Consider the following 25,805-nt stretch of genomic DNA (forward strand, 5'->3'; position numbering starts at 1 on the left):
TTATTTATCCTACCTCGTAAAATCAAGAAGATGAGAGTAATTGTCGCCCACTGACCTTTCACCTCTATTATATATTCTAGGAACGTTGATAAACAAGCAATAATCTTTATTAAGGAATACCAATTTTACGTCCTTACAAAGGAATTTTTTTAATTGAAATACATTAAAAAGGGTATAAAGGTTTCGTAGTAATTATATTAAAACTGTTATTTAACAGGAAGAAAATGTTCATTTTGTGTATATTTTGAAAAATAAAAAACACTGGAATAATTTCTCGCCATTTCTCCAGTTTTCTCGTGTTTTCGAAAATCACATTGCCTGGCGCGCTAATTTCTGTGTTTTCAGTATTTTAGGCATCGTAATTACTGTTAAAATTACAAGTAAGTAAGATATCTATGCAAATTTTGCATGAATCAATGTAAAGGAAAAAACCTTAAGTATTGTAAATTGAATTTATAATGTTAATTTCTATTGCTGGAGGGTGGAAATTGGTGCGTGAATATATAATGAGGTCTTCCAGTTCGCGGAAAATTACAATAAGCTTACTGTACAAAACATTCAAAATGGAAGCCAAACACTGACGTACGTACCCGCCTGTATATTTTAGTGGTACTCATGTACTGGGTTGTGTATGGGTATTGCATTGTGTAATGAACACTAAAATTAATGATATTGAAATCCCTAGAAGTCCCTGTCATACTTGATTGCAAAGTTATGAAATTTTTCATCCAGATTGATGATTTTCTGACATTTTTATATTTAATTATTTTTTGGGCGATCCTTCTTCTTCCTTGTGCCTCCCTCATATGTAAGCAAGCAGTCAGAGTGCTAATAACATCCAGATTGGACTACTGCAACTCGCTGTTTATGAACATGATCACATCACAGCTATTCAAAAGCTTCAAAAGATCTAGTCCTGCCAGCAAGACTTCAGTCTTTATCACATGTATCATAATGACATCTACGGACCTGAAGTCATGCAGCGGTACATAGGGTAGGTAACCTAGGCAAACCTTAGTTAACACATTTACTAGTCAGCGAATTCGCCGAGACCGGGGCCCCAACACAATGCATATTTACATAGAAATTTGAATTTTTTTCGAGAATAGGTCGGTGAAGGAAACCTACATAAATATGTTTTCTATACTTCACTTGACCCAAATATATGATTTTTATGGTGATAATCAAGTCGCACATGGAATTTTAGAGGATTGTGATGGCAGTTCCATTAAAAAAAGCTGCTATCGCCATGAGACTAAGATCTAGAAACACCCCCGAAATGCCGTTTTGGGGAATTTTGCTAGCTGAATCTTTTTGATAAAAGCCAATCTTTGACAAGATGTAACTTTGCTACGGAAAGTGCTATGAAAAAAAAGGTTTCAGTTTTGGCTTAGTTTACTCAAGGGCTTTAATTTGATATATAAAATGATGCAATTTGATGGCAAATTTGAATTCACCTAGCATACCTACATAGGGATGCACTGTATGTTTAAGAAATCCAAACTTTAAGCATCAAGAAATATACCTTGTATTTGTCAGTTTTACCTCAGAGATGCTGTAGACCTATACGCGAACAACTGAATACATGCACAACGTACGGACCAATATATTTTTGTAAACATTTTAGGCCTATAACAAAATGTATATTTTCGTACAATTGTACAACTATCGCTTTCTACCCTATGACCTATAAAAGTTACCTGTTATCAAAGTGTCCCAAAAAACTGGTCATCGCAAGTATCTTTGATGCTGAAAAGTCACGATATTCACGCAGGGACAGGCCGAAAACCTTACCTCGATCGTAAAATCCAGCCCATGCATGTCATAAATAATTCATTATTGTATTGTGTAAATGTCACTGATTGTGTCGACGTATTGTTATTGCACCTGTTACAGCAGAAGTCATGCTGAATTTATACTCGATCGCTGGATCACCATGTGAATTCGCTTATTAAAAAAAAAAAACCTCTACGACCAGGTTGTTAAGCATCGAGCACGCTGACTGGCTTAGCAAATATCCAATTATTTTTGTAAACCAATCAGGTTAGACGTATTTTACTGGCGGGTCACATTAATTCATACCGTAAAAGGCCGTCGCCTTCATTGATTGGCTAACGATTGCGATGAATGGTGTTTGCAACCAATCACAAAACGGGTTACAAAATAAGGCGCCCATCGGAAATTTTGTACACGTCCATGATGACGTCATGCCACGGACGAGGTAGCCGGAGGCTTCGCTTTTCTGCTAGCTTTAAAAGCGAGGGAGTGGTATAAAGTCAGTTTCACAGCTGTGATTTATGGAGCATATCATAAAATCTCTGAGCACATGTATACACAGCGGATTTGACAGATAAAAATGACATTTGCAATTCTGAGCAACGGGATTCCATGAAATTGAAGATAATGTAAGTTATTCTACAGGATCGGTAATAATGAACAGCTGGTCTGCAGTATTTGAAGTGCATATTGAAGTTTGTAAGTTTGTGACTTCGTACGTTATGTGCAATAGATATTACAGGAAGCTTAAATTGGCACGCTTTCCTGCAATTTGTCTGTCGCCATTTAAAGTTATTGAGTTCAGGGCACGCCACACCGAGTGTGACGTGACCTCGCTGGGCATACTGTAGACTATATCAGGTTGGACACATCACACTACCGCAGTGATGTGTCCAGTTCGTCCGAACTTGCATATAAGATGGAGAGCTTAGCATAACGGCCTGCCTATTTACGCTTCCTGAAAACACTCTTGCACATAACATACAAAACCACAAATTCACTAACTTCAACTTGCACTACATGTACCGACACCATGAAAAATATTTTAATTATTACCGATCCTTCAGAATACTTGCAAATATTGGCAGTTTCATAAAATCCTGCTGCTGAAAATCGTAAATTCCACAATCTTCTGTCAGATCCAGGTCAGTAATCACAGGTGGGCGAATCTACCAGCGTGACAAGACCAGAGATAATAAAAGGATGAGAGGCCACGCCGCACAAATAGCTAGCCTGATTGGCAAGCGCCGTCGCTGGCCAGATCTTTCACGGTCGTGGTATGATGAGTAGAGACCATAGAGCCCTATAGGGCTCTGTGGAAGAAACGGTTCCTAATTTTGAAGCCATGGATAATATATTCATTTATACGAGAACCATATTTTTGTACCAATCACAGAACAGAATTTCACTTACTCACAGCTGTCAATCATTCTTGTGAAACGAAGCTCCGCCTAGTATCAAGGTCTTCTTCTGCGCATTGGTTGTGCGCATTAACTAGCCTCCAGCACAAATCCTGTGCACACGATCAGGTTGGATGGGCGGTTTACGCCTGGTTTACACAACAGGAACTGCGATGCATCCTAAACTGGATCGCTTCCGTGTATTCGCATTGCATGGTGGGTAATCGCCTGCCAATTTGCGTAGCTCCACGCTCACAACAGTTTAAAATCAACACAGGTAAATCCATATAAAAATTAACATGGACACAAAATTGACATAGCTTATGTAATTCAAATAATAAAATAATAAAATGTAATATTATCATGATAGATGCACGTTTTATTAAAACTTGAAAAGATTATTAAGTCCAATAATTTGTTTGTGTTAGTTTGCACGAGTCACAAAATGGCGACCCATCACGCATTTTCTGCATGTGCCGACATTAGTAACTCATAGTGACTGTCCTCAAACTAGCGCCAGTGTGTCTCAGGCCTGATAACGACCCCAGGTAATTTTATGCAGAAAGTTTTCTTGCGTAACAGCTGCAGGTGACAATTAAACAATGAACACGGCTTGTTTATGTACATATGCGTGGGGAGGCTTGTACGTCAGCTGACGTGTTTTGGACATGTTCCGGCGTAAAAAAGTGTCGTTTTTCTTCATGAAAAATACCAGCGATGACCAGTTTTTTGTGGGCTATTTGATATACAGGTATGTCGGTTCGTCATAGGGTAGAAATGATAGCTGTACAATTTGTATAACATACAGTTTAACATAGGCCTAAACATTTATGGGCACAAATCGACCTTCCGTATTATGCACAAGTATGTGGAAGTGGCAGGCATAACTGTAGACCCTCTCTACACAGTGTAGAAACATCACAAGTAGAATGCTGCTCAATATTATAAATCCAAATCATGAAAATCAAGACATTTTGCAGAGCAATATTTTGACCACTTTTGCACTAAGTAAATTACTCCCATGAAGATTGCAGGTTTTTCCAACTCAGGGAATTTTGAACCCACCCAAAAGATGAGATCAATGTAGATCAATTACCTCAACTTTGTGAGTATAGACTAGTACAGTGGGATTAAAATCATCCAGGCACGCCCAGGCCAAAGTCCAACCCTGGTACAATGGGATTAAAATCATCAGTGCATGCCCAAACTGTCCTTGAGAGAGTTCCTCAGCTGCATCCTTAGAGCCCAAAATGAGCCCACATATTGTGATGTTTCTTATTTGTGGAAAAGATAGCAATAGAGTGCACTGTAACTCTAGGTATGACGAGTTACAGTTACTGGAACTACAAAAGATCCAGAACCGCTCAGCTGCACATCTCATTTTCCGAGCAAGCAGATGTGAGAACACTTCTCCTCTGATTCAAGAGTTGCACTGGTTAAGATCATCCTGCTTGTTTACAAGTGCCTGCACAATCTAGCCCCCATTTACCTCACTGAACTCCTTCACATTTACATTCTGTCAGTCTGTCAACCTGCGTTCCGGACATGATCAACCTCGCCTTGTTGTCAACAGAACTTTCACTGCTCAAGCAAGGGATCGTGGCTTCACAAATGCTGCCCCAATGTTACGAAACACTTTACCAGTTGTTATCAGAAACTCCACCACAGTTGCTTCTTTCAAGAGCGAAACAAAAACTCATTTATTCCCGGACTAATTCTTCCCTCATGTTTCATGCTGCTTTGTTTATTTGTTTAAAATTAGTAATGTAGGGCTGCCAGAGTCTTAGCCAGAAATCAGAAACCACTGACTCCCCTGGACCTAACATCAAGTGCTACCATCATTAAAAAATTTAAAAATTTTTTTCAAAAATGTCAAAAAACGCATTTGGAGCCGAAATACACAAATTGCCGCGCAAATAACGCAATTGCGTATTCTTAGCAGCCCTATAAGGGGGTACTACACCCCTCAATAAATTTGTGTCTATTTTCAGTGTTCGATTTTCATCCATTTTTATGTGTAGCTAAAACTGCTCACTTTCAGATTTGAGTAGCAATTCCAAAATTGTGAGTAACAATTATTGTCACCATATTTTTTTGTGGATTTTTTTGTATACCTTTTACCATCGACAAAACATTCCTACTTTCAGGGGAATTCCTGCCATAACTGTATCTATCATCTTTTTCTCCCTTCTTACAAGTTTGTAGACAAATGCAGTGGCCAGTGATCGATTTACGTATATTTTTTTGTGTACCGTAGCAAAAACTGCTACTCACTTTCAGATTTGAGTAGCAATTCCAAAATTGTGAGTAGCATTTTGCTACGCTAATCCAGGTAAATCGAACACTGTCTATTTTTGCATTTTTCTCAAAAACTCATAACACAGTGGTAACGAAAGTTTTGTATATTATAGGGCAAGGAATCCAATTACTACACTGGAATTTCAGTGACCCAAGACAAGCAGTTCGTTATATATGATAAGAAATAAGGTACCGTTAGGGTGTACCTCATTTCCTATCATATATACTGAACCGCTTGTCTTGAGTCACTGAAATTTCAGTGTAGTAATTGGATTCCTTGCCCCAATAGTATGTATACATAACTTTTGTTACCAGTGTCAGTGTTATTATTTTTTGAGAAAAATGCAAAAATAGTCACATATTTACCACAGGGGTGTAGTACCCCCTTAAGTGTGTAGTTTAAAGATTTTTTTCAGCGGAGGTCGTGTTTGCTCATGTTACGGCGCTATACGCTGCTTGTTGTCCTACCGTAAGCAATTTCATTGCGATAGTCTCAAAATTGAGCATTTTTAGAAGGTCATGTTTTCTGTGCTCAAATTGTTTTGAAACTTAAGGAAGCTTTAAAAACAACAGCCGATATCGTGATTTGTTTTTGGCCACGATATGCGATATGGAAAACACTGGCGATGCCCATGCTTACTTTTTGTGAAGTGGAACTTGTGATATTTTTGTATTTGTTAAAAATGACTTAGAGGAAAGGTGTTTTCTAATGGGGAACAGCCAGGCCAAAATTTATTTTTTGAAATATAATCAGAAATTATACAAAAAGGAGTTGATTTTTGACAAATTGCAAGATGCGACACAATTGGGTCCCACCTCAAAAAACATGACCATGTATTATTTAAAACTCAATTATTAAAATCTATGCATTTGATTTTTTTTTAACTTTCAGATTCTTGAAATGAGGAAAACTAATTTGTGAAGGCCATCAAAGCTTCTGCCTGATTGGTCATCTTTCATCAGAGCAAGAAGGAACTAGCCAATCAGCAACCATGTATCGGTCATTCAGTCCACCAGCGACCGTGACCAACTCGGCAGCGGCGCTGTTTAGTAGTCCTTCTGCAAACCCATCTACTAGTCACCATGACCAACCTGCTGAGGTATGTTTTAAATGATTACATATTTAGACAACATTGTACACTTGTACAGCAAATACATTAAGCACCAGGAAAATGCACGATTTTTGAGAGCAAATTTCGCGCATCAGCCGCCAGTTTTGGAAAATTCACGATTTGTCCATAATATTCCCAAAATGTGTGTATTTCCCCCAAAAAAGTTCCAAATTGCATATTTTTCGTCCTTTTTTTCTCGGAAATGTTTTCCCCAGTCTATTCTAGATTTTTTTATTGCAGATTGCCATGATTTCTTTCAATTTGAGTGAAAAAAAATACGGGGTACTTTAAAAATGGACTTAAAATTTGCGATCATACCCAAAATTAGTGAATTTTGGCATTTTTTGCGCGTTGCGAATTCTCCTGAGTGCTTACATTAAATGCAGGCCTTGTCTTTTGAACATTTAGGCATGATTGAATGCCCAATGGTTGAAAAAAATTAGTGACTTTCAACATTTAATTCATTAAAGTCATGGCAATAGTTTGCATCATTTCCATTCAGAGCGAACAGTTATTTTTAAATTACTGGTACAGTATACCTCATTGTGATTTATTTTATACATGATATTTTATATACCGGTACTTTGGTTTACTTCAAATTTGGTAGTGACATCAGCGGTCGAATTCGATGGTATCGCATCGCATTTTGCGATGCAATTTCCATCAACTGCTATGCACTTTTCCAAAATGCATCGCTAAAAGTGCTATACATAAATTTGAGCTCAATTTCACGTCGCATTTGCCTCAAAAGTCCCCCAATGCATCGCTATTTGCGAGCCAAATTCCACGACACGTCGCATTTACCTCAAAATACATCTGGATGATCTGGAATTCCCCGAAAATCAAAAACATCACGCAGTCGGTATTTGCTCATTCTCGTTACATCTCAGATATGCTGTATTCCGTTGCAAAAATAAGACAAAGCAATGTTGGGTACCATATTGCGGAATCTGTCGTGGTTGATTGCTTATGTCATGCTTATGTTTACTAGCGTTACTCCCCCAATTATACGAGAGAATGTCGCCATTCCACGCACTAACTATACACAAAATCATAACACGTGTTCCTGGTGAAGGGAGTTACCAAAACCATAAGATCAGCGACCTTCGGAAGCTTGCAATATTTTTACGGGGATGAGATAATGTCGAGATAATGTTGAACAAAAATTAGGTGAAAAGTTTATTGAAGACCTAATCTGGTTTTATCGTGTTTTTTTTACGGGGATGAGATAATGTCGAGATAATGTTGAACAAAAATTAGGTGAAAAGTTTACTGAAGACATAATCTGGTTTTATCGTTTTTGAAGGTTTTTTTCATCTGTGGTATTTTGCTGTTCTTTATGGTCGTGGAGCGACCTTACCATTGTTTACCTGGTTTGCAAAATTGCAACATTATTTTTCAATGCTCATTCCTCGCGGTAAAAGTATAGGCCTACCCTTTTTTCAAATGCTATGATCCTGCTTCGTGTATATAATTATATTTGCTAATTGCCCTCAAACTCTGCCCTCGAGCGTGACATGTGATCGTCTGGGGGCTTTATAGCCGAGATTTGATGACAATGACAGAAGTTGTAGACAGGCCTCCAAAAACCGCGGGAACGGCGTTCCCAGAAAGGTCACAGAGGTCACAGAAAAAAAATTTCAAAAAAAAAAAAAATTATTATTTTTTTTTTTTCCAAAGTTTTCGGCGACCTTGGAGAACCACTGGACCTATTATGAAACTTCAGGATCATTCACAGTTAATTTTAAAAAAAAAAAAAATCAGAAAAAAATTACAGTTTGTTATCCTGTATACATGCAAACCATTAACTAATGTTTATTTCTTCATCTATCACATATTATAGATGCATTGGTTTTCCATGCATTTATAATATGTGATAGATGAAGAGGTAAACACAAGTTAATGGTTTGCATATTAAGGATAACAAACTGTAATTTTTTCGTAATTTTTTTCCATTTTTTTACTCTTCAAATTATCTGTGAATAATCCTAACCCTTCAGAATAGGTCCAGTGGTTCTTCAAAGTTGCAAAATACTTAACTAAAAAAATGTTTAAAAAAAAAAAATTGTTTTGAGTTTTGACAGTAATACTTTGAAATTTTAAGTTGTGTTTTTTGTGAAAAGGATGTAAATTTTTATAGAAAACTGTTCCAAAATAAGGCTCAGATTGCACGAGAGAGCATCTAAACCCTGAGAGCTTCCAGGGCCCTTAAGCGGGCCCTGGACCCTGGTCGTTAGGATTTCGTCGGGCTCGTGATGTCGCTACGCATATAGGCCTATTTTAGTTATTTCACAGAAAATTTTCAGCACTTGTCATTAAGTTCCCAGACAGCAGAAAATTTTCTGGAGGCCTGGTTGTAGATTCGCTACGCAAATATAAATATTGCATCGCAAAATGCTACGCATTTTTCTTTTTTTGCATAGCAAAATAACTGCTATGCAAAATAAATTTGGAAACTGCTATACAAACATGTGTTTTGCATCGCACGAACAGCTATGCCAAAAAATTGACTGAATTCGAACCCTGAGTGACATCAATGTTCTTTTCGCCGTCATGCCACAAGTGTGTTGACATTTTGAATTTTTTACCCGGGTACCCTATGTACTTTACATGCAGGCATCCGTACACCTGGACGAAATTTGGACCTTAATTTTTCTTAAATTAATCCAAATATGTATGCTTTGAGAGAGAACGCGATCTTGATTTTCTCGCCGCAACTTGCTATTTGTATCATTGCTTGCTTTTAAAAATTTGTTCCCGAGAATTTTGCATCATTGCTCAATTTTTTTAAATCACTGTTTAATCACAGAATGGCTCTATTGCGATTGCCATCAAAATGCTATTTTTCATGTTCAATATAATTGTTTCTTCATGGTTTTATGCTACTATCCATAAAAGATGTAACGAAAACAAGTACAATTGAATTGATGGCGACAACCATGCATGTTAAAATTGAAACCTTATTTTCACAGGTATTTCGTAAGGATCTGATCAGTGCAATGAAGTTGCCGGACTCTCATCAGCTGCATCCAGAGAATTACATGGTGATTACAGACACATGGAAGATGGAATGGGAGAAAGGTGTTCAGGTGCCGGTGAATCCACATGCTATCCCAGATATCAAATGTAGAGAACTGAAGCAGGTGCAACAAGGCAAATTTAAGCTGTAAGACTTGATTTTATTGTTATTAAAATCTTAATATTCATCAAGATAAGAGTGATTGACTCTGTGCATAGATCCACCATCATGCTACAAAGTTCTCTGCAAACACACTTTTTTCCACTTTCCTTGTGCGCATAAATTTATACAATGCCTAGAATGCTAAATATAAAGCGCATGTGCTAATTATTTTTAAAGGATGCATTTCTAACATGTGACGTGGTTTATCAAAAGGAGACACTATTGGGCAGGATCGAAAATGGAGAAATAACAAAAAATCTGCCCGGGGTGATTTTTCACAATTTGGGTTTGTTGCAAATTTGTGATGTTAATAATGTTTAAAATATTGTCTGATAGTTTCAGACTGGAATATTGTACAAGATGCCATTGCCAGTTATAACTGGCACTGGCATCTTGTATTTTTTCAGACATTTTTCAAGGTCATTCCTACTATTTTTTTTAATGCCGATATCTAAGTTTCCAATTCTATAATACCATAATTTTACGAACTCAATATCTTCGCTTAGGAATGTCCGATTTCATTGGAGAAAACGGCGTTGTGGAGCAAAATATCTCTATATTTAAGAATTAAGATATGTAAAACACTCAAAATTGATAACCTGCCCAAAAGTGTCTCTTTTTGATATACATTGTACAGCTCAACTTACCGTACTTTTCCTGACCAGACAGTCCATGCCAAAATTGTTACTACACCTTTACATTTCATCGAATCTCTTTTTGATGTCTGTCATTTTGAACATCACACTTGAAAGATGTATGCTATGTAGAAACTTTATTTTGCAATTTCTTAATTTGCATATATATTATTAGCATATTTGCAAGAAAAAACATGAAAATCAATAAATACCTATATTTTTCACAATTTCAATATTTTATTAGAAATTGATAAGCATGTAGGCCGTTTGTTATGACTTGATGAATGAAGCTGTTAAACAGATTTTGATATTTTTGCTTATTTTTCCTTTTTTGCCCCAAAATGTGTAAAAATCACAATTTTTTGGATGACCTATATATTTTCTTTGAATATTTATAAAAATTTCTTAATTTAGGTATAATACAGTGCAGAAAAAGATGTCAAAAAAATCTGTTAAACAGATTTCCAATAAATTGTTCCATTTTCCATTTTGGGTTAAATACTCAATTTTCATGCGCGGGATATTTGAAACATAAAATGAAAACATGTCCATTGCACTTTTTCCTCGAGATATACTATAATATCAAGGTTACGGATATATTATAATCCCTTCTTATCTTCACTGATCCATCAGATACCTATTGTTATGAATGATCAATGTAAAGGTTCAGAACTGGGCTACTAACAGGGTTGGCCGGTTAAAACCGCCCCGGTTTAAACCCCGTGGTTAAAACCAGGTTTAAACCGCCTAGTTTTGACCGCTAAAGAGTGGTCAAAACTGGTCAAAACCATTTTGATGCTACAAAATCATATAAAATAAAGGAAAAAGACTGAAAATTTACCTCACTTCGCATTTATTTTAATACAAACACTTAAAAATGTTGCCAGTATCATACAAGTGCAACAAACCAGCAAATTGATATCACTGTTAATTACTTTTTGTTTACTCCATGTAGTGGCTACATATGTGTATGCTAGTTTAAATCCATTATAGCCTAATTATCAAAACTTCAAAAGCAATGTTCCACCCATTGGTTTTAGTTTTCTTATTAACATGTCCATGTTGAGACTACGTTATTTGGCGTAAATCTTCCGAAGGACTACAGAACAGGTTTCAATTTTTACAGTTCCCAAAATATTTCTTATCAATGTTTCATGTAAAATATACCCCACTGCTCACAGCCCTCATTAATTTTTCATATCATTCATTAACATTTTCTGTGAAGTACTTGGCATTTGAAGGGACATTTTGTAGAAATATTTTCATAATTAATGATTTATTTATTAATTAATTGATAAATAAATCATATTTTCTATTATTGATATCCAAGTAGTGATTAAAGATTTATAGTTATGTAAATAGGTATACATGATATATCAACTTCATTTAACTCTAGAATACAAATTAGGTTTTGACCAGATTTGACCAGTTTTGTCCGGTTTTGACCAGTTTAAACCTGGTTTTAACCGCTTTGTGAACAAAACAGGTTTTGACCGGTCAAAAGTCCAACCCTGGCTACTAATGGTCTGTCAAGTATCTATAGTTATTTTCATGACTGTGTCAACTCAAAAATCATGAAAGGTCGAATGTAGGAAAAGTATGATCAGTTGAGCTGTACCACGTCACGTTTCTTCGAAAACATTCTGTGCACCAGTTGTTTTTGTTTACTGTGAATTATTGGGGATTTTTTTCCTTTGCTTACTGGCAGTATTGATTAGAATTTCTGATTCTTATTCTGCACTTATAAGGTTTAAGGTAGTATGAACGGCTAATCAAGCTTGCAGCAAAATAGCCACAATAGCAAATTGGAATTGTGTATTAATTTAAAACTTAGAACAAACTAAAGATAAGTCTCCACTCCACCTATTTTTAGAGTTTAATAAAAATTTTATCATTTCTTTATGTATTTCTTTATTTTTTGAAAATTACCTAAATTTTTCCACATTATAATTTTTTTTGCCAACATGGAGTGTGCTATGGTTTCCAAACTTTCAGGGATGGTGTATCAGCTTAATACCTAAATTCTCTCGCCAGCTTTTTTGGATAAAGTGTTTAATTTTTTAGAAAATTAATTTTTTAATTTTTGATTTTAGGGAAATTTAGAAACACCTATAACTTTAAATAGAAACACTTAATTAAAAAAGGCTGGCGAGAGAATTTTCTAAATTTGATTACCTTTCATGTGACACCTTGTTTGTTGAAATTGGACCTATAGTTAGCTCCAAAAAAATTCTAGAATTTAGGTAATTTAGTGTTTCTAGAAAAAGTCAAGAAAATTGAAAAAAGTACTAACATTACCATTTTATATCTCCTTTGTTAAGGCCAATATCTTGGAAAAAATTGCTGTCCTTTATTAAGTAGCATTTTTGCAATAAAATAAATTAAAAACCAGATTTATGCAGTGGGTATTATGGAGAGAAAATCACATTTAAACAAATTACTTGTTTTCAAAAATTAAGCTGATTTGAAGAACTTGGCAACACGCCAAAAACATGCCATGTGTAAAGTCTATGGGGTTTTCCAATCACAAAAAATTACATAAGTCAAAAACGCTCTTTTGGAAAAAATTAAAAATTGGCAGGTGAGTTTTTCTCACCCATCTCCACATTCTGTATCATTTTCAAGCAAATCTGAGCATGACACCGTAGCCGTTCATACTACCTTAACATATACTTTTCTCACTTTTTTTTTTCAACTTGAAGGCCCAAAAAGTATGTTCATTTTGGAGGAAGCGGTCCGGACCAGACTCATCAAGCAGCTGAGTTTGAGAGGGATCTGGAGGATGTGTGTCAGTATGATTTGGATGATATGGACCATTATTGGCTGGAACAAATCAACAATGAGCGGCTAGATGTGGGTAGGTGAAATTTGCCATGTAGAATTAACCTTGATGGGACGTCTGAAGAACATCAGTCGTTAAAATCATATCCTGTTGATAAATCATGTTCATTCATCCATACAAAAAGGTTTGCATCTGTATATATTTATTGCTTAAACATGTTCTTCATGCAGTCCTATCAAATTATTGTTAGATTTTGCTGCGAAATTCTAGAAATTCAGAAAGAAAAATGCTACACTAGCTTTCAGAGAAGTGTGACAGTCTTTTACTCTGATTGATGAGAGTGCCTTGTTAATGAGCGACATACGTGAAGCTTTGTGTTTCTTTCAAGAGCCTCACTCTGCTCCATCCGCCATTGATGTGTAACCGGCCAATCAGATTATCGGTTTGTTATAATTGTCAGACGATTGAATTGGCAAATCAGAACCCCACTTTCGTGTTTATGCTTTGCATCTGCATGCTCTCAAAATGTATGCAAGTGCTGTTCTTCTCTGCCAGAAACTGTAGGTGATATTCCAATATTAGCAATTTCTGAGTGGTTGCAGAATTCGGCAGCCTGTAGTACACATACCTTTGTCCTCAAACTAGTCCCACAAAATTGAAAACAGCAGTCAACCAATGAGTTACTTATTTCAATTGACACATTTCCAATGCAATGCTGGTATTAGAAGGATTTTAAATTTAGTTAGTATGAAATATATTAGTCTTTATTTTGTTAAAATGAAGCCGTAGCACAGATGACTAACAAAGTAGTGTATGTTTCATATCCTATCCCTAGTATATTCATCCCAGCTACAAGAGTTACATCATAAATCAGGACAACTGTATCACAGCAAGTAAGATGTAACAGTACATCAGAACAAAACAGGACGGTTTTGTGTTGGCATTTGTAGTATGGCGATGTCTATGAGAGCTCTTTGATGACAGCTTGCTAACTTTGGATATACACTCTTAAGAATAGATGTATTATGTGTGATTTTGTTGTTTTCAGGGCATGATCCTATAGATGAATCTCAAATGGAACAAATAATAGAAGAAATTGAAGAACAGGTAAATAGATTATTTCATAATTCATTCAGTATCATGAATTTTAATGTGTTATTATTACTGCTTGTTTATCCTGGGCAATCCATTTTTACCCAGCATATTACCAGGCTACTAGCAAACAGTATATTTCTGCTGAAGGGGTTTTGGTGTATTGGAAGTACTAAAATGTTTTCCTGACCTGCAAGCTGCACAATCGGAATCACATCACAAGGCAACTTGGTTTAATGTTGATTAATGGGCCAGTCCTCACTGTCATAGTAAATAATAAGGAAAAATGGAAACTTAAACCATGGGAATGAATGAATCATTGAACCTGTACATACTTTTGTTGGTTTTTGCATTTGACCGTAGCATTGAAAATATCTACAATTGACAATAATGTTGTATTGTTTGTTCATAGTGTCATAAGAATATGGAGCATGCTATGGCAACAGAGGAAGGACTGGGGATAGAATATGATGAGGATGTTATTTGTGATGTATGCAGGGCGGTAAGTACTCATCTCTTATGCATCTCTTTACAGTTTGTCCACTCTGAAGTACAAAGTGACAACGTGTGCGTAAACAGTGCGTAGTGCTGAGTCTCTGCTGCAGGTATGCGTGCCTTCAAAGTCAGCACAATGTGTGCGTCCGCGTCTGTACTTTGTACTTCAGAGTAGACTGACTGTAGATATATCACAAGAAACAAATTGCTAATTTATTGATATCAAAGATGCCAGTTTGTAGAATATTATATTGATTTTGAGGAATTTTACTCATAGTAGACTAATCAATCACAGTGTACCTTTGACATTACTGCACACTTGCCACTTGGACATGATTTTAATGTTGCGTGTTCTCCATTTTTGTTATCAGCCCGATTGTGAAGAAGGTAACGAGATGGTATTTTGTGACAATTGTGACATCTGTGTTCATCAGGTAAGCCATGGATAGACCTTTTGATCCATATACATATGGGTACTACCCACTGAGGACTACAGAGCGCGTACCACCAGTCAAAGTCTCCGCCTCATCCGATAATGAGGGCCGATTGTTCCATGAAATGCGCCAGGCGAGACTGCTATGCAATTACCGCGTAATCGCGAAAGCATGCAACGCTCTATTGCGTATACGCGAAGGCATGCAGCGCTGGCGTGATTGTTTGACCAACACGATCGAACAATCGGCCCTCATGAATATGCGAGAACTGGTAGCATTCAATACACGGGGACTTTGACTGGTGGTACTTTCTCTGTTTATCTCTTTCCTCTATGGTACTACCATATCAAAATAATGCACATGTCAGAAACTACATACACCTTTTGTTAGTAACCAGCCAAGTTAATTTTGATCCGATCAAAATCATATTGTTGAAAGGGACAATAAGCTGGTATCTCTATTAGATAATTACTATTTTTTCAGCCTAGATAGTCTTTGTTTCAGCTGAGCCCTTTGTTGATGGTTGCTTACAAAGACATGGTACTTGTGTAGGTATGTATCAGCCAACCAATAACAATAAGAGCACATTCGTAAACCACACCACTTGCGGATGACTGCCACTTGAGATGGGTGTGTTATTTATTCCTAGCTTTGTGCATTGTGCAAAAAAGAAAAACCTGTGGCAGCCAACAAGGGCATCGTTTTGATAATGTACGCATATCCTTGTTTACATTACTGTAGACATTTACAGGCATGAAAATGTCAGTGTTTTAACTGATTTCAGTGTTTTTGTTAAATTGCTTTCAGTGTTTTTTAGCCTATATCTGAATCAAATTCACAGAAAATGATAAAAATCATGGTCTAAAGTGTTTTTTTTTTCAAGACCACTTTTCATGCCTGCATACACCTGCTGCATTTGTCAATGCTGTTCAAACACCATTGCAGAGAGACCTGTTATGTTTTTAAACTAAAAAAAATGGTAATATTGTGTGATATGTTAATTCATCCAAATTTGTTATTACAAATGGGGAAATCCCCGATTACAACATTGCAAATGATTCACACTGTATTCTTTGTTTTCTGTTGTAGGCATGTTATGGCATTGTTAAAATCCCCGAGGGAAACTGGATGTGTAGAGCTTGTGCACTGGGTCTCCAGCCCCAGTGTTTACTCTGTGGCAAAAAGGGTGGCGCCATGAAGAGCACACGGAGTGGTACCAAGTGGGCACACGTCAGTTGTGCACTGTGGATACCGGAGGTTAGCATAGGATGTGTAGAGCGCATGGAACCTGTCACAAAAATTTCACAAATACCGGTAAGTACCAGTGTGTGTCAGTGAGTGTTTCAGTTAATGATTGGTGGTCCGTTTCTACCACATGGTATGGGGGGAGCCAAGATTGACTAAATTTTGAAGTTGTCATTGTTTTCCATCATCACATTGAGGCCTATCATATCACCCAAACATCCTTCTCCATTTTACAGATTGTCGCTGATCACTGTTCCATAAACCATAACAACTTACAGACTTGCAGCAATGAAGCACACATCCTAAACAGAGCACAGTAAACCTTCACAGCCAGGATCAGCTCCCCAAATTTAGTACAGGTTACAAAATGTACATCTTAATTTCTTAAAATTGATGGAAACTACTATATAAAAGAAAATATTTGTTCTAATCAAAATATAAACCGTCTGATTCTCTTGCAGTCGAGTAGATGGTCATTGATATGTCAACTTTGCCGAGTTAGAACGGGAGCATGCATTCAATGTTCGGTAAGTAAAGCTAGTTGTTGGTAGAAGTGAAACAAACACAAATTATTGTAGCTAGTTACATTCTTTTTCCCAGCATCTTCTAACTAAAGGTTCTTCTAAAATTCCTGACGCAGGACAGAGCTAGAAATGTGCCCAAGGTAAACAGGGTGGGTTACTCAGCTGTTTGTGTGTGAGCAATTAATTGTATTTAGCCATGCCATGAATGAAAGAATTCTCAACCCTAGAAGGAACATATAGTTGTTGGGCAGGAAAAACCTTTGGCCCCTGAACATGTTTAAAGCAAAACCTCTTATGTAACCTGTTGGCAGTTTTGTTTAAAACATGTTCAGGGGCCAAAAGCACAGGTTTTTCCTGTTCAACAACAATATATTAGGCTATTCAGTTGAAATCCACACACCCCTGTGGAAGACATGTCCTTAATCTTCCATTCAGGGAGTGGATTTCAAATGTGTGGAAGATTAAGGTCATGTCTTCCACAGGGGGTATATGAATTTCATCTGGAATAGCCTATTCCTGCACCTTCCTATGTATTGGTATTGCTGTAGAACCCAGAATGGTTTTAGAATTCTGTACTTCAATATATCATCATGCGTTTTACAAACAACAAATTGATGGCATTTAAAGCTTTGTGTCATTGTGAACATGCCAAGGACTGCCTTTTGAGGAGATCAGTTATTCGCTACTGCTCTCCTTAAATCTGATACAGGAGAGCTCTCGACAGTTGACCATTCTCTCCTTGCATTCTATTGTAATGCTCGAAATAACTCTCCTTGAAGGCTCCAGAAGAGCTATTTAATACTCCTGAAAATTTCAAAACACAGTCCCTGTGATGATGCGCAAAACAATTGTGCTGGTTTTGGTTCAAAAGAATGGCCCATTTTCCTATTATCCTCTCATTTATCATTATGATTGAATTTATGAATGCACTTACTTGAAATAACAAGTAGATTCACCTTAAAAAAGAATCTTCAATGACTTTGTAAAACAATATTGTTTGAGAATATCATAACAACGTTGTATGTGAAATGTTTGTTTGCACAGGTGCGGACATGTAAGATTGCTTACCACGTTACATGTGGCTTTGAAAACAGTTTAGATATGAAAACATTCTTGGATGATAACACGGAAGTTAGATTTAGGGTAAGTATTTTTTTTTTTTTTTTTTTCAATAATGACATAAATGATAATGTTGCAGACCTGAAACTTTTCCTCTTTTTAGCGGATATCAGCTTTTTATGTTGATCAAATTTATGTGTTTTCTTTTATTTTGGGCCCAATTTGAGCCATTTTACCCCAATTTTATGCTGTTTTTCAGCTTCTTCTTTTTTGGAGCATTTTCAGCATTTTTCACAAAAGTTTAGTTTCAGGTTTGAATGTGGCGCAAGTATAGGTTTGTGTTTTCAAAAATGTCTTTGACAAAAAGATTAAACTGAAAAATAACATGTGCCTTTGTTCCAATAAGCTTCAAATTGTAAGCTAATGTTTCACCAAGTACAAATGCATATTTCCAATATTCATGTTAACAGCCTTCTGGATGACCCTTACAGGCATTACTTTTTATTTGGTTGTTTGTTATTGGGCTATTCCATTTATAATCTACACTACCCGTGTGGAAGATTTTTGAAATATCTACAACTGGGGGAGTATGAATTTCAAATGGAATTAGCACATTAACCAACACTATTTGAAACTCACCATCCCTCTGTAGAAGATTCAGGTTAAATCTTTCACAAAGGGTGTATGAAATTCAAATGGAGCTGCCTAATGTGTTCATTCCATTTGAATTTCATTACTCCTGTGGAAGATATTTACAAAATCTCTCACAGGGGTAGTGTGGATTTTAAATCGAATAACCCAATTTGGTGGTGGCAGGTGCTTTTCCTGAAGTAACCTAAATACAGACTGACAATTCACTAGAGCATTACAGCCCACACTGTGACACTTGACGTTGTCTAACCATATTTTATGTCTCTGTTTCAGTCCTTTTGTCTTAAGCATAGTAAAAAGAAACAAGTGGAAGGAATGTTAGGAGAAAACACGGTGGATATGACGCCTCAAAAGTCACCCATCGCAACCCCCAAGAAAGAGAAGACAAATGAAGAGAAGGCTAATGAAAGAGCTATCAAGTAAGTTGCATCTTTTTTTTTTTTAAATTTTTTTTTTATTCCCTGTGCTTGGAACTGGTGGAGGGAGAAAAAACATACACAAAGAACTGTGTCGGGAGGGGGTGTTGAGAGTTTAGCTCTTGGTTTTCTCTTAATTTTGGTTAGGGATAACATTTTGGCACTGTGTTGTCATATGGGTACGGTGATGTGGTCAGTTAGGGCATGAACAAGATAGCCGGGGGACGCTATTAAAAACTATAGCATTCAAGAATTTTATCCCATCATCTTGGCTAAAGACAGCTGACAAAGATGCAGGCAGATTTGGTGATTATCCTCCCTCATTTTGAATTCAAAGATTGGCTAGAAAATGCACCAAAAGTGGGATTTGATTTTTACAATATATCAATGTAACTGTAGAAATAGCATTGGAGATTTCAGTTTTCACGCTGATGCTATGCAGATATCAATGGTGAGTTCCTTTCAGAACTCTTACAAACATACGAGTCAGTCCTACTCTCACAAAATGAGCGGAAAGTGAAGAAATGATGATATATTATATGATTCACCTCGTTCAGTAGTGATGTACATGCATATTTTGCTTGCTGCAGTATCGAATCGTGCACATAAAGTTAAACACGTAGAATGTACACGCACAAGTACAAGGGTGGTTTATCGGCATGCTTGCGCCGCAACTGCAAAAAAGCATTGACATTACTACTGACTTAGAGCGAACCAATATATAGTTCATTAAACAAGCCAAAAAACAATAGAATTCTTCATTGTAAAATTACATTTGAAAAACAAGTGAGGGAGCAACCCTGGCAAGTTATAATATTACAGATTTCATATGTTGTGATGTTTGTGTTACAGAATCCAGTATGTGACAGAGGAATTCTACAAGTATGCCAAGGCCAAGGATGTGGGTGTTGCATTGGGTATGAAGGATGACACAACGGACATGGTAGATCAAATCTATGAGTATTGGAAACTCAAAAGAAAGGTAAACAGTTGATAATATCCTGTGTTCAGTTTTATCCGTACAAAAAAGGCATGCATTTTTTGTTTATCAAAAAATAGGCTTATTTGTGTTGACTTCTAGTGAGTCTTGTGGGTCACACATATACGCACAGTTGTGTTTGTGTTACATATTTTATAGCATAGAACAGTAAGTCGCTGTCACAGGATCATTTATGTCCATGACATATCAGTAACATAGAATTTTGTAGATACGATTTTTTTGAACAGTTTGTGCGCTGTGGTTACAAACCTATGTGATGTGTTGATCAACATCTTAGGGTATAGAACTAGAGTATGATATGCATTGTTGTGTTTTATCATATAGAAACTGTGCTGTTGGGCATTGGAAAGAAAGTGCTCATGTGGATAATAATTTTGAAAGCAGGACACTGGGGCAAAACTGCTGTTTTTGAACAATTTATGGATTTACAAGAATGGAATATATTAGGATTTTTATAGTTACTCAAATAAGTTTCTTTTGTCTCTGTAGGCTGGTTTCAATAAACCTCTTGTTGTATCTCAGAAGGAAGTGGCACCCATCACTGGCAATGAGGAATATAATCTGCATGCTAGAATGAGAATGTTTGTACATCTAAGACAAGATTTGGAGAGGGTAAGACATTTATTTTGTTTCATTATCAAGAAATCATACTTGCACTTTGTTTCAGCTTGAATTTGGGTAGTGAAATTAGTTTTTTATGTGATTGCACCGCTAACCTGCAAAAATGCCATTGTAAGCATGTGGGATTAGGTCAGCGTGTGTGATTTGATCCTGCGACCAGCGAAATGCACACCTACGTCACTGCCACACACAAGGTGTATGCTGGTAAATTATAAAACTAAAGAAAGAAGGAACACAGCCTCAACATTATTGATGTTCAACATTTGTCAGTTATGCAGCTGTGAAAGATTGTAGTAAGCAATTATGTTAGATATTAAAGTATAGATGAAATGCGAATGTATTTTTTGTCAGAATAATCCACTGTGATGCAGGCGAAGTACAGAAATTTAGTTGTTACTGGTTCCTCATTTGTGTGTAAACCAATGGGATAGAACAAAAGAGTAGCGACTCCACCCATGTACAGCAAAATAGTGTCCCTCTGGTCCATATTTTACTGTGCGCTCTGCAAATTTTGTTTCAATGTGTGCGATGGTTTATGTTATGCCAAAAACATGCGCTAAGCACTATCATAAACATTTTATTACGTCCAAAGTCGGCAATTATCACAATTTGCCCTCCATGAACAACAAACCAAAATGGTGGGTATACCATAGCATTACACACCAGGCAATTTTGAGTTGGTACTCTTTGATAATAATCTCATTGATGTAAACAAAAATATGAACTGTAGTCATGGATGTAAGTTTTATCATTTCATTTCATTTCTTCTGGAGTTTACTTTTTATGAAATTTTCAAACAAAAAAAAAAAAAAAAAAGAAGAATTTTCAGCATAAGAAGAGCAATTTTCAGGAAATTGATATGTTATTCACAATGTCTCTGAGTAGTATTTTTGGAAGAACACAAAAGTTATTTGGAAGCTTCTTGGATGCTCGATACAATTCTCTTGGTAAATTTTCATTGTTTACTAGTGCCATGGGTTTCAAAATGTTCTTCTCTCATAAAGTTCATTTAGAAAAGGGCAAAAAGAAAGGCAGTTCTGGTAAGAAAGAATTTTCAATACTACATTACTCTAAATCTTTCCATGTATTTGTTCCTCTCCTAGGTACGGAATCTGTGCTACATGGTTCAAAAGCGAGAAAAACTCAGCAAGCAGATGGGAGTTATGCGACAAGCGATCTTCTATAAACAGTGTGATTTATTCAATGGGGACACATCTCAGTATTCACAAGCCGATCTCAGTTGGGCGCTGAGAGCGATCGAACTCAGCAATGGCGTTCCACGCGACGCTGTTGAAAATTCAGCCTCGGTAGACTCGGAGGGCGGTAAAAGGTTGTTTCATCCGAGTCAAAGTTGAACCTAAAGATGATGAGTCCGATAGGTCGTCGACAAGTTCTGGTAGTAGAGACAGTTCTCCTGATAGTAGTTCTCGCAGTGGTTCTTCTGCACACTCTGGGAGTGAGAGAAATAGTAGGGAATCGTCTCCACGGTCACGGTCCTCAAGAGGAGGCGGAAGTGGGAAAGGAAAGGACAACAATAATTCCGGTGGGAATTCAGGAAAAGGTGGGGATAACGTTGAATCGCGTCCAAATGAAGATGCAGTGGACACAATACCCACCCTGAATGCAGCAGTGAACAGTTTAGCACAGAATAATAACAATAATTTAGTGCCGTTGAGACACAGCGGCAGAAATGCTAAAAGAAAGCTATCAATGGGCAGTGAGGAAACACTGCCCTCTCCCAAACGCCATGAAAAGAATGGAGCGTTCAAGTCAGACTATGCTAGGAAATTTGAAGAGTATTTACAATCTGTTGCCAATGTTGAAGAGTTACCACGACGGACTACAAGGCAATCTGCCAGTACTATAGACACTGAAATAGATAAAACCCACAATACAAGACTCACCCGTCAAGAATCAACTCTTCGAGAAATGCAGCTGATAGAAGAGGCTGACAAAGTCCACGCACAACTTACAGGTAGTAGTCGTAAACGTAAAAGACGACTTAGCCCTGTGAAATCGGACTCCGATTCCGAAGTTTTATGTGTAAGTCCTCCAAGGCCGCGCCGTCTTGGTTTATCTAATCTCAATATTGGAACACCTACTCAGGAAGATGAACGGTCGTGTCAAAGCACTCCGGAAACGCGAAGTGCAAGGAGGCGGATCGAAGAAGAGCTAGATCGCGAGAGCGAGTGTAGCGACCGGCAGTTTGAAAACATTGACAAGGAGATTAGTATGTGTTTCCTTGACTCTAATGAAAATACCAAAGATGGGCGCAGCAGTCCACTCGCGTCTCCTCTAGTCGCCCGTATCACGCGGCAGAGCAAACAGCAGGAAAGAAATAAAAGGAGTAGACTTTCGTTAAGAAGATCAGAAAACTGTGAGTTGCCGAATTCACAGGTGTCCAGTGTGGGTAACGATGGTGGCGATGGCGGTGAAAGTAGAAAATATGGAATTAGGAATAGGTTAGCAGATGTAGCGTATAGAGTGTTCAACTCAGCAGTAGGTCTTTGATCAACTCATATAGTGAGTGTCAACTGCCTGTCATCGGCAAGTATTCGTTTAGCACTAGATTTTGCTTTCTTTATATTATGTGCACAACTTTGAATTTGTTTTGTTTTGTTAAGCCTACAGAGTTCACATTGCAATGATAGCAGGTTGCTCAAAGTAAATGTTCATAACATCTAAAGCAAGTGCTGACAAATGGGAGGCCAAATTAAAACAAAAAGGTTTGTCTCAGAGACCTCACAAGCATTAATAAATGCATGTGCGTTATTCAAGCCTAAATTGTCAAAAAGGCTGTAAAACAAACAAAAAATTTACCATTTAAAATATCAAAAAAGTATGTGCTTTGCTGTCTACCTGTCTACAATCCTATATTTCCAAAACGTCATCACTGTCTCAATTAAGTGTGACTTAAAGCATACAATATAATGCATACATAGCTATAAGTATTGAATGTCATTGCGAATGTATTGGGTAAAGAGGTTTTGAAATTTGCAAGTGATGTCTGCAATGATTGAAATATTATCTAGTATGTCCAAAATTGATAATTAAAATCTTGTCAACTGGACTTACTATTTGTGACTGGCGACGTTTCACATCCTATCCTGGATGCTTCCTCAAGCTGTCTGATTTCTCGGCAGCGATTGGTCAGTACCAGCACAGAAGAACGAGCGCATCCGGTTGTGGAGACTCGCATCTCAACAGTAACAACCACACATTTGATAACAAAGACGTTGTCATATTGGACAGAGAATCGCTGTGGTTTGAAAGAGGCTGTTTATGTGAAGCGGAGGAGGAGGTATGCGCAACAACTTGGCGGGGGGCTATAGTTCTGCAAGCCAAAACATCCCTCGACGTCTCAGTTCTGTGACCCGTCACGGGTCACTGACCAATCGCTGCCGAGAAATCAGACGGCTTGAAGAAGCATCCAGGATAGGATGTGAAACGTCACCAGTCACAAATAGTAAGTCCAGTGGACTAGATTTTAATTATCAATTTTGAATATTTTATATACCTGGATGACTGAGAATATACACAAATATTATCTATATGAAAAAAAAGAACATATTCCCGCTTAGATGTTCAACATGGGAGATGCTTTGAGTGAAATGTTTTTATTTGGCCTAAGGCAGCTTTTGACAAATGGAAACTCGACCAATTTATATCAGTCACATTCTCGCCACAAAGTTGATCTTGGACCCATTCATGGAAAAACTAGCCCATTTGGCTTCCTCGAAAGACTGATGTCAGTAGTTTGTCAGATGCATGTGTACAGATGCACCACCATTAATCCTGCGTGTAAACATGTCAGTTCTTTGAGTCATCATGCTCGATTTAGAACTAGGTGCACAGCCTGCACTGACGGCACTCAAGGGAGCCAAATGGACTACACACATGGAGACACCCATCCCCACACACACCCCGACACCCATCCTTAAAATGCATGGAAACACCCACACATGAAGAAAACATTGAAGACATCTAAATAAATTTATTACAAAAACAATGTTATTTAACCTGTAGCACCATGTATTTGGAGCCTGATGGAAACCCTTATTTGCCCCAGCTTATCCCCCACCCAGAGATGACCCCCCCCACTTGCTTCAAGATATTGCATTGGAATGCAAACAGGTCATTTACAAAATTTTGACAGTACTTCGTTGGCCATCATTCCTTCCAAATTATGCTCACTGCTTGATCTGCTATTTTGAAGTGTGTATGACATGCTTGTAATGCTAGTATTTGCATGTAATTAGGCATTCACCATAATCCCCACCCTCGCAACTGCCTACCCCATGCTGTTATTTTGGTTCTATTATTGAAAGAAAAACACCTGCTAACTGTGAACTCAAAAGCAGGCTTTTGAGCATGAAACAAATTGCATCTGAAAAGGTTGATCATTGTCATTTTACTTTTCACATTCCAACTCAATTTGGACAATTTTGATCCAAATTCTCTGATGTGGACCATGTGAGGCCAATTACTTAGTAGTTTGTAAAATTGTGTTTGTGATGACAAACAGTTATTCTGTAACAGTGAATAATGTCCGATGTTTAGCAAGTCGTTAAGTATACCATGAACGTTCGCCTAATGGCGCTATGGGCTCCCTTGACATAACTGGAATTTTAGACGCCAACTAAAAGTGCCCTCCCATAAAAATCCCACCAGCAAATAAGGGCACATACCTTTAATTCTTGTTGGGATTTTTGAAGGAGGGAGCTCTCTATTTGTACATGAAATTTACCCTTTAGCAAAGGAGCCCAGCGCGCCATTAGGCTTAACGTTCTGACGGTAGTGATGTAATAAACATGGACATTGGAAAGCACTTTTCAAAGTCCAGGGCTGGAAATATTGGGGAATCCAGGAAGCGTGAAGCGCCTTCCTCAATATTGTCATTTGGAGTAAACTTTTGATATTCCAATAAAGAAATACATGTACAAGCTGATACCAGCATGAAAGTTCATCTGTGTTGGAAAACATTGTACTTTGATCTCAACACAAGATTAGACTTACCTCATGTATTCAGTCACAACGCGTTGACCTTGGTCAAGAAAATGGTAACCCAAGTTCGAGATCACTGA

The 25,805-nt window shown here is 37.3% G+C and overlaps 1 protein-coding gene across 1 annotated transcript; it reads left to right on the forward strand.

Annotated features, from left to right (window-relative positions):
- Nucleotides 1-308: 308 nt before the first annotated feature.
- LOC140160957 (protein Jade-3-like) lies at nt 309-24,973 on the forward strand. Its single transcript, XM_072184305.1, is given in 15 exon segments — nt 309-380; nt 6,367-6,574; nt 9,559-9,752; nt 13,105-13,259; nt 14,233-14,291; nt 14,689-14,778; nt 15,143-15,205; nt 16,295-16,519; nt 16,912-16,977; nt 18,019-18,117; nt 18,958-19,103; nt 19,953-20,082; nt 20,590-20,712; nt 21,825-22,073; nt 22,075-24,973. Coding segments are annotated over 14 exon segments (2,865 nt in total). The 5' UTR covers nt 309-380; nt 6,367-6,466; the 3' UTR covers nt 23,233-24,973.
- The last annotated feature ends 832 nt before the right edge of the window (nt 24,974-25,805 follow it).

Source organism: Amphiura filiformis, chromosome 9 (assembly GCF_039555335.1).
Source record: "Amphiura filiformis chromosome 9, Afil_fr2py, whole genome shotgun sequence".
Taxonomy (NCBI): domain Eukaryota; kingdom Metazoa; phylum Echinodermata; class Ophiuroidea; order Amphilepidida; family Amphiuridae; genus Amphiura; species Amphiura filiformis.